The 9,970-nt window shown below is 47.3% G+C and overlaps 1 protein-coding gene across 1 annotated transcript in view; it reads right to left on the bottom strand.

Moving 5' to 3' along the window:
• Positions 1 to 9,970, bottom strand: part of RNFT2 (ring finger protein, transmembrane 2) — a 126,837-nt gene that overhangs the window by 102,171 nt on the left and 14,696 nt on the right. The window contains exons 2-3 of the mRNA XM_011964395.1: positions 4,868 to 5,334; positions 1,290 to 1,366 (exon numbers count right to left, since the gene is read on the bottom strand). Of these exons, the coding sequence (XP_011819785.1) occupies positions 1,290 to 1,366; positions 4,868 to 5,334 (544 nt within the window). The remainder of the gene's footprint in view (positions 1 to 1,289; positions 1,367 to 4,867; positions 5,335 to 9,970) is intronic.

The raw sequence follows: 9,970 nt of genomic DNA, 5'->3' as shown, positions 1-9,970 counted from the left end.
CTGAACATAACAGAAACATAAAGTGGGGAAACGACACCCTTTTCGACAAATGGTGCTGGGATCATTGGCTAGCCACATGAGGAGAATGAAACTGGATCCTCATCTCTCACCTTATACAAAAACCAACTCAAGATAGATTAAGGATTTAAACCTAGGACCTGAAACTATAAAAATTCTAGAAGATAACATTGGAAAAACCCTTCTAGACATTGGCTTAGGCAAGGATGTCATGACCAAGAACCCAAAAGGAAATGCAATAAAGACAAAGATAAATAGCTGGGACCTAATTAAACTAAAGAGCTTTTGCACGGCAAAAGGAACAGTCAGCAGGGTAAACAGACGACCCACAGAGTGGGAGAAAAATCTTCACAATCTGTACATCTGACAAGGGACTATTATCCAGAATCTACAATGAACTCAAAACAAATCAGCAAGAAAAAAAACAGACAATCCCATCAAAAAGTGGGCTAAGGACATGAACAGACAATTCTCAAAAGAAGATACACAAATGGCCAACAAAAATGTGAAAAAATGCTCAACATCACTCATGATCAGGGAAATGCAAATCAAAACCACAATGTGATAGCACCTCACTCCTGCAAGAATGGCTGTAATCAAAAAATCAAAAAACAATAAATGCTAGTGTAAATGTGGTAGACAGGGAACACTTGTACACTGCTGGTGGGAATGTAAACTAGTACAACCGCTATGGAAAACAGTGTGGAGATTCTTTAAAGAACTAAAAGTAGAGCTACCATTTGATCCAGCAATCCTGCTGTTATGCATCTACCCAGAGGAAAATAAATCATTATTCAAAAAAGATACTTGCACACGCATGTTTATAGCAGCACAATTCACAATAGCAAAATCTTGGAATCAACCCAAATGCCCATCAATCAAGTACATAAAGAAATTGTGGTGTGTGTGTGTGTATATATATATTCCATCATATATGTGTGTATATATACACACATACACATATATATATGTATATATACACACACATATATACACATATATGATGGAATACTACACAGCCATAAAAAGGAATGAATTAACAGCATTTGCAGTGACCTGGATGAGGTTGGAAACTATTATTCTAAGTGAAGCAACTCAGGAATGGAAAACCAAACATCGTATGTTCTCACTGGTATGTGGGAGCTAAGCTATGAGGACGCAAAGGCATAAGAATGATACAATGGACTTTGGAGACTTAGCGGGAAGGTTGCGCCTGGCTTGTGGCTATTTGTTGCAGCAGCCACAGGAAACTAGGTTGGCAGGTGACTCACCTTCAGAGAGACCTGTTCTCGGAGCGTGGAGTTGGCATAGGCGAAGGTGCTAGCCATCCCAATGCACACAGCGATGCCTGTGGGACAGAGAAGGGCCTGACGTCACCCACTTAGACTCACCAGGCCTAGCCTGGGTGCTGAGCAACATGAGGGAAAAGACACATCCCTAGGCCCCTTGGAGTTGATAGGAGAGAGAGAGTAAAATTAAAAAAAAAAAAAATCCCACTTCTGGGGGATTTGGGCTGCCATCTAAATCTCTGGGAATTCTGAGTCATTCTGACTTAGGGACAGGATTTAGGTCCCTGTGGGGATACTTTATAGCACTGGCTAAGGGGATGGGCTGTGCAGTCTGGTAAGGGCTGGGTTCAATTCCCAGCTCTGCCACTCCCTCTCTGTGTGAGCTTGGGCAAGTCACTGCACCTCTCTGAGCCCTAGTTTCCTCATCTGTAAAATGGACACAGCAATAACATTACTTATACCTCATGGAGGGATAAAGCTTCTAGATCATAATCCCTAGCAGTTAGTAAATGATGCCTCTTATTATTTCTACTTCCAAAAAGAGTCTGATAGAATCATATAGAATTTGTGATAAAAGCATACATTGAAAAAACTCACAGCTTGGGCACAGTGGCTCACGCTTGTAATCCCAGCACTTTGGGAGGCCGAGGTAGCCAGATCACTTGAGATCAGGAGTTTGACACCAGCCTGGCCAACATGGTGAAATCACATCTCTACTAAAAATACAAAAATTAGCTGGACATGGTGGACACGCCTGTAGTCACAGCTACTCAGGAGGCTGAGGCACAAGAATTGCTTGAACCCAGGATGAGGAGGCAGTGAGTCGAGATCACACCACTGTACTCCAGCCTGGGCAACAGAGCAAGACTCTGTCTTAAAAAAAAAAAAAAAGAAAGAAAGAAAGAAAGAACTCACAGCACCATAAGGAATTCAAGTTTAATGTTCAATGAGAAAAAAAAAAATCCCAGCTAACAGACAAACATGACCCAGGCAGATGGCATAACGGAATTGAATTTTCTTCCACCAGTCATGTAATTGGCCACTGTTTGCCAAGCTACAATCTTGGAATTCTCTTGGAATAATGATTTTTGAGTCCTGCTTTTTGTTATTTGCAGACAGGATTCCTCTTTCACCTGATGCTCACCCTATCTATCTATCTATCTATCTATCTATCTATCTATCTATCTATCTATCTATCTATCTATCTATCTATCTATCTGACACTGTCACACTCTGTTGTCCAGGCTGGAGTGCAGTGGTGCAATTTCAGTTCACTGCAGCCTCCACCTCCTGATTTCAAGTGATTCTTGTGCCTCAGCCTCCCGAGTAGCTGGGATTACAGGTGCCTGCCACCACACCCAGCTAATTTTTGTATTTTTAGTAGAGATGGGGTTTCACCATGTTGGCCAGGCTGGGCTCAAACTCCTGACCTCAAGTGATCTGCCCAACTCAGCCTCCCAATGTGCTGGGATTACAGGCGTGAGCCACTGTGCTCGGCCTCACTTACTCTTTTAATAGGTATGTGCACTCCAGCTATTTTTCCAGATCTACTTTGTAGAAGCGGTATTTCTTCACTATAAGCACATAAAACAAGAATGAGTAGCCCCATAATCCTTTTTGGTGCTCTTCTCTGTGATTAAAATATAACAACCAAAAAAAAAAAAACCTGCCAAGTGAAAAAGAAAACGACCATACTCACGAAACAAAACTTAGCTGTGATGCCAGAATTCAGGGTAATGGGGAACATGCCAGCTTTCACTTCTAGGAATAGAAAGGGTGGGGCTGATAGGACAGCACCCCTGCAAGGAAGGTGGAGGAATCCCAGAGAGAAGAAAATAAGAAATAAAGAATGGTCTCATCTCCTCTCGAGGCTTTCTCTCTCTCTTTTTCTTTTTTTTTTTTTTTTTAGTAGAGATAGGGTCTCACTATGTTTCCCAGGCTGGTCTTGAACTCCTGGCGTCAAGCGATCCTCCCGCCTTGGCCTCGCAAAGTGTTAGGATTATAGGTACGAGCCACTGCACCTGCCTGATATTTTCTCATGGAAAATAGTAGCCCACAAGATAATTCTTACCATCACTCCTACTGCAGTACTAAAACAACAGCCTATAAGCCAGCCGGGGCACAGCAACACCATGATCTAATAAGTAAGCCGGGTGTGGTGGTTCACGCCCGTAATCCCAGCACTTTGAGAGGCCAAGGCAGGTGGATCACTTGAGGTTAGGGCTGAGAATCGCTTGAACTCAGAGGGCGGAGGTTTGCAGTGAGCTGAGATCACGCCACTGTACTCCATCCTGGTGACAGAGTGAGACTCCATCTCAAAAACAAAAACAAACAAACAAAAAAACAGTAAGTAACATTAATGATAACAATAACGGTACACTAGGCCAGGCACAGTGGCTCACGCCTATAATCCCAGCACTTTGGGAGGCTGAAGCGGACAGAACACCTGAGGTCAGGAGTTCGAGACCTGGCCAACATGGTGAAACCCTGTCCCTACTAAAAAATACAAAAATTAGCTAGGCGTGGTGGCTGTTGCCTGTAATCCCAGCCACTTGGGAGGCTGAGGCAGGAGAATTGCTTGAACCTGGGAGGCAGAGGTTGCAGTGAGTAGAGGTTGCACCCTTGCATTCCAGCCAAGGCAACAAGAGCAAAATTCCATGTCAAAACAAACAAACGAAAAACAGTATACTAGAGGCCAATTACTGACTGTTGACTATGTGTTAGATAGGAGGCTGAGCACTTTATTAACCATTATATTATTTCCTAATAATAACAGTAGGTAGTATTTATTCATCATTTGCTATATGCCAGCCTCTATGTTAAATATTTTAATGTGTGTGGATAATAAATATAGTAGGCTGGGGCAGTGGCTTGTACCTGTAATCCCAGCACTTTGGGAGGCTGATATAGTAAGACTTTGACTCTACAAAAAATTTTACATTTAGCCGGGCGTGGTAGCACATGCCTGTAGTCCCAGCTACTCAGGAGGCTGAGGTGGGAGGATCGCTTGAACTTGGGAGGCAAAAGTTGCAGTGAGTGAAGGCTGCAGTGAGCTGAGACCTGCACCACTGCACTCTAGCTTATATATATAATAATGTGTTTTATACACATTAACTCAAATTTAACATCACTGTTATCCCATGAAGAATATAAAATCATACCTCCACTTTACAGATGATGAAACTGAGGCACAGAGAGGTTAAATAATGCACCTAGCATCACACAGCTAGGAGGGGACAGAGCTAGGGTGCAGACTCCAGCAGTTTGAGTTATTACACAGGACTCCTTCACACTAGCCAACTAGCAAGGAAGTTTCTATCATAACTCCCACTAGACAGATGAGGAAATAGGCTCAGAGAAGCCAAGTGACTTGCCCAAAGTCACACAGCTAGTCAGCCAGGATTTGAACCCAGGTCTGACTCAGAATCCCACACTCTGAAGCCCATGTTGGTCTCTACTGTCTCTCCCTGGGCTTCAGAGGAGGAGCCCCCACCCCACAGGCTGCAGGCAGCCTGCGTGTTGAAGCCCATGGCCAGGACACCCATGCCCCCAGAACTCACCGAGCTTATGCTGGAAGCACAGTTTGGCCAGGAGGATCAGGATGAAGGGGAGTCCTTTCTGGAGCCAGCAGATCACAGCCTTCAGCTCGGACAGGGCAGGGGCAGGCGTCCCAGGCTGCTCGTCACCTCCCTCCTCCGAGTGCCCCCGGTGCTCCCCACCCACGTGCTGCAGCAGGGAGCCCCCACGGTGGCCGCCGTGGTGGAAGTGGTGGTGGGGCTGGCGGTGGTGGTAGGCACCCCCCTCGCCCCGGCCCCCTCCTTCCTCCCTGGATGCGGGCATCTGGATGAACACGTCCCCACCGCCAGCGGAGGAGCCCAGCACCAGGCTGGAGGGGAACGAGCTGGTGGGGAGGCTTCCTGATAAGCCCGAGAAGAGCGCTGGTGGGGAGGCCGCCTCTGCCTTCAGACTCTCAAAGACGCCGCCTTCATCCACACTCGCCTCAGAGCTGAGCGTCTGGCTGCGGTTTCTGGGTGACAAGGGGAGAAAAACCCCAGGAAGTCAGGCAGATGGAAAAGACCTTACTCCAGAGGAGGATGGGAACCAATAATATCAATTATGTTATGGGTTGAGCTGTGTCCCTCCTCAAATTCACATAAAGTCCTTCCTCCCAGAATCTCAGAATGTGACCCTGTTTAAAGACAGGGTCTGTACGAGGCAATGAAGTTAAAACGAAGTCATTGGAGTGGGTCCCAATCCAGTGTGACTGCTGTCCCTATAAGAAGAGGTTAGGGCTGATGCAGTGGCTCATGCCTGTAATCCCTGCACTTTGGGAGTCAGAGGTGGGATCACTTGAGCCCAGTTGTTCAAAACCAGCCTGGGCAACATAGGGAGACCCCATCTTTACAAGAAATAGGGATAAATTAGCCAGGCATGGTGGTACACGCCTGTAGTCCCAGCTACTCAGGAGGCTGAGGTGGGAGGATCACTTGAGCCCAGGAGGTTGAGGCTGCAGTGAGTCAAGGCCTCACCACTGCACTCTAGCCTGGGCGACAGAGAGACTGTCTCAAAAGGAAAAAAAAAAAAGAGGAAGAGATTAGGACACAGACAGGTACAGACAGTAGACCATGTAAACACCCAGGGAGAAGATGGCCATCCACAAGCCAAGGAGAGAGGCCTCAGAAGGAACCAACCCTGCTGATACCCTGATCTCAGCCTTCCAGCCTCCAGAATTTGTTAAAAGAAATTTCTGTTGTTTAAGCCCCTCCCCTCGGGGTACGGTACTTTGTTACGGCAGTCCTAGGAACTAATACAAATAATATTAATAACAATAGGTCATAACCTTTATTGAAACCTACTATGTGTCAGATAGTCTTCTGAGTGTTTTGCATTGATTAACTTACTAAATCCTCCCATCAACCCTGGAATTAGGTCCTACTGATATTCCCACTTTACGGATAAAGAAATGGAGGCTCAGAGAGAGAAAGTAACTTGTCCAGAGTCACAGAGCTGGTAAGGGATGGAGCAGGGGAGATTCGAACCCAGGCCGACTCTCTCTAGAGCCCATTTTAGTAACCAGCACATTTCATTGAAAAGGGTGCACAGAATTCTATGATTCTAGAATTACCTCGGGATCCCAAGGACCCCTGGCTCTGCAGTCTTCAAGTTCAATGTCCCCCAGTTCCCCAGAGGGGCCAGCCTTGGTCACAGCTGACATTGGGTGGGCGGCAGAGAGTAATGCGAAGAAGACTTAGCTGGGAGGCCCACATTCAAGCTCCAGCTCCACCTGTTCTAGGGGCCTTACACCTCTGCACTCAGCTTTCTTACCTGAACAATGGGCCTTTATTCCTGAATAGAATTCCTGGGGGTGGGGGTGTTAAATTTAAAATACGTTTTGCAATAATAGGTTCTCAATACGTGGCAACTGTTATCTCTAATTCCTATGGAAGACCTGTGAGGCCAAATTGCTTTCTCTAGTTCCAAGCAAGGGCCTCTTGGGTTGGAATCAGGCAAAGGATTCTGTGGCTCCTGCAGAGCCACTGCTGGCAGAGCAGAGAGCCCGGAGTTAGGCCTGCAGGAATGGAGAGCCCAGTATTGGGTGCCGTTTCCCACGAACACCAAGTTCTGGATACCACCTTTCTATTCTTAGGTTCATCCTCTTTTCTTTCTTTTTTCCTTTTGAGACAGAGTCTCGCTCTGCCACCCAGGCTGGAGTGCAGTGGCGCGATCTTGGCTCACTGCAACCTCTGCCTCCCGGGTTCAAGTGATTCTCCTGCCTCAGCCTCCCAAGTAGCTGGGACTACAGGCACTCACCATCATGCCTGGCAAATTTTTGTATTTTTAGTAGAGATAGAGTTTTATCATGTTGGCCAGGCTGGTATCGAACTCCTGACCTCAGGTGATTTGCCCGCCTCAGTCTCCCAAAGTGCTGGGATTACAGGCAGGAGCCACCGTGCCCAGCCGAGGGTTCATCCTCTTTTGAAGTGGAATCACTGCATCGCAAACTCAGTCCACACCACAGATGCAAGCGGAGCTGATGTGCTCGATGTGCATGTGTTGGGGAGTAGGGAGGACAAAGAGCCACTCCCTCCTTCTCTCACCCTGCAGGCACCTCCACAGACCACTAAGAGACTCCAGATATACCATGAGCTTACTGAAAATGGGCTGGGCTTCATTCATTCTCTGGACCCCACAACCCAAGGCACATAGTAGGTGCTTAATAAATGTATGTCAGATGTCACTCAGTCCAAAATGGCAGCAGGAGGGAGGCTCTGGTGGAAATTTTCCACTGTTTTCACACTTAATCTCATATCATCTATTATACGAGACCATTATACACAGGGAGAGACAGGAGTCTCACTCTGTTGCCCGGCTGGAGTAGTGCGATCATAGTTCACTACAGCCTCAAACTCCTGGGCTCAAGTGATCCTCCCACCTCAGCCTCCTGAGTAGCTGGGATTATAGGCGTGTGCCATTGCAATTGGCTCCAGGAAATATGTTTTAAAATATATAAAAGACCAGCTATGGTGGCTCACGCCTATAATCCCAGCACTTTGAGAGGCCAAGGTGGGCAGATCCCTTGAGCCCAGGAGTTCAAGACCAGCCTGGGCAACATAGGAAGAACCTGTCTCTACAGAAAATTAAAAAATTAGCCAGGCATGGTGGCACGCACCCGTAGTCCCAGCTAGTGGGGAGGCTGAGGTGGGAGGACAGCTTGAGCCCAGGAGGTAGAGGTTGCAGTGAGTTAAGATCACGCCACTGCACTCCAGCCTGGGTGACAGAGTGAGATGCTTTCTCAATAAATAAGTAAGTAAATAAATAATAATAAAACACGTACAGTCCGGCATCCATATTTAAGGATTCAACCAACCTTGGGTTGTGGACCAAAACCCACAGATACAAAGGGCTGACTGTCCTAGCTATTTTATACGAGGGACTTGAGTAGCTGCATATTCTCGTATCCATGGGGTCTTGAAACCAACCCCCCCATGAATATGGAGGGCCGGCTGTATTTGATTATTTCACAATCCCACTAAAAACCCTCCCAGGGCTTCCCATTCTGTGTTCCTTCCCTGGTCTCAGAGGAACCCTCTAGATGTACAAATATCATTCCCAAATATCATGTTCTTTACTGACAAAGAAACTGAGGCTCAGAGAGATGAAGTCGCCAGGCACCCTGGATTATTTGGCCCCAAACTCCAATCTTATCATGTGCCCCTTTCTCGCCGTTCAAGGGCTTTCTAATACAGGCTGTCACCTTCACCGGGATGTCTCCCATACCCGCACCCCATCCCAACTAGGTAATGCACGCTCATCTGTCAGATTTCAGCTAAAATCTCCCTTCCTGGATTGAGGCTTCCCTCCCCCCCAGACAGTGACAGTCCCTGCTCCTTGTCCTCACTGCACCCTCACGTCACCTGCACAGGATGATCGCAGCTGTCATTTTATCCCTCATCTTTCCCTCAAGACCTGTGGCTCTCAACCCTGGCCATGTATTATAATCACTTGGGGGAACTTTTGAAAAAGACAGGTGCCCCGACCCCACTGGAGACCAACTGAATCAAAATCTTTGTGGGTGGCTCCCAGCATCTGAAGTTACTCAGAGTCTCCTCAGGGATTCTTGTTTTTTTTTTTTTGAGCAGGGTCTCCCTCTGTCACCCAGGCTGGAGTGCAGTGGCACAATCTCCGCTCACTGCAACCTCTGCCTCCTGGGCTCAAGTGATTCTCATGCCTCAGCCTCCCGAGTAGCTGGGATCACAGGTGTGTGCCACTACGCTTGACTAATTTTTGTATTTTTTTGTAGAGATGGGTTTTCACCATTTTGGCCAGGCTGGTCTCGAACTCCTGTGCTCAAGTGATCCACCTGCCTTGGCCTCCCAAAGTGCTGGGATTACAAGCATGAGCCACCATTCCCCACCGCCCCCCGTTACAGTGATTCTAATGTGTGATCAGTGCTGCGAACCATAGCTTTGGACAGAGCTCCACTCCACAGGGTCAAAGACCATAACCTTGCTCCCCACTGTATCTTTACCACCCTGTACAATGCACCTGGCACTCGGAACATGCTCAATAAAAAGTGTTTGAAGGAATGCATGAACAGGCATACTAAAGGCTCTGAGAAGGCCTGCAAGTGAAAAAACGGACTTTGCTTAAGCCCAGTGTTCCCCAAACTTATTTGAATTTTTTTTACCCATGAAAAGCCATTTAACACCTTGCAGAACACCTGTGACACACAGCAGGGGGACACAGTGGTTCCCCTGGCTGCACAAACTGGGCCTACAGGTATGTTACTAAAAACCCAGTGAGGCCAGGCCTGGTGGCTCATGCCTATAATCCCAGCACTTTGGGAGGCCAAGGTGGGCAGATCACTTGAGGTCAGGAGTTTGAAGCAGGCTGGGTGTGGTGGCTCACACCTGTAATCCCAGCACTTTGGGAGGATGAGGTGGGTGAACCACTTGAGGCCAGGAGTTTGAGACGAGCCTGGCCAATATGGCAAAAACTCCTCTCTACTAAAAATACAAAAATTAGCCAGGCATGGGGTGCGCACCTGTAATCCCAGTTACTCAGGAGGCTTCGGCAGGAGAATCACTTGAACCTGGGAGGCAGAGGTTGCAGTGAGCTGAGATTGTGCCACTGCACTCCAGCCTGGGCAACACAGTGAGACT

This window comes from Mandrillus leucophaeus, unplaced genomic scaffold (assembly GCF_000951045.1).
Source record: "Mandrillus leucophaeus isolate KB7577 unplaced genomic scaffold, Mleu.le_1.0 Scaffold7, whole genome shotgun sequence".
In the NCBI taxonomy this organism is placed as follows: Eukaryota; Metazoa; Chordata; class Mammalia; order Primates; family Cercopithecidae; genus Mandrillus; species Mandrillus leucophaeus.
Note: the sequence above shows the minus strand (reverse complement) of the source record. Positions and strands in the feature narration are given on the sequence as shown.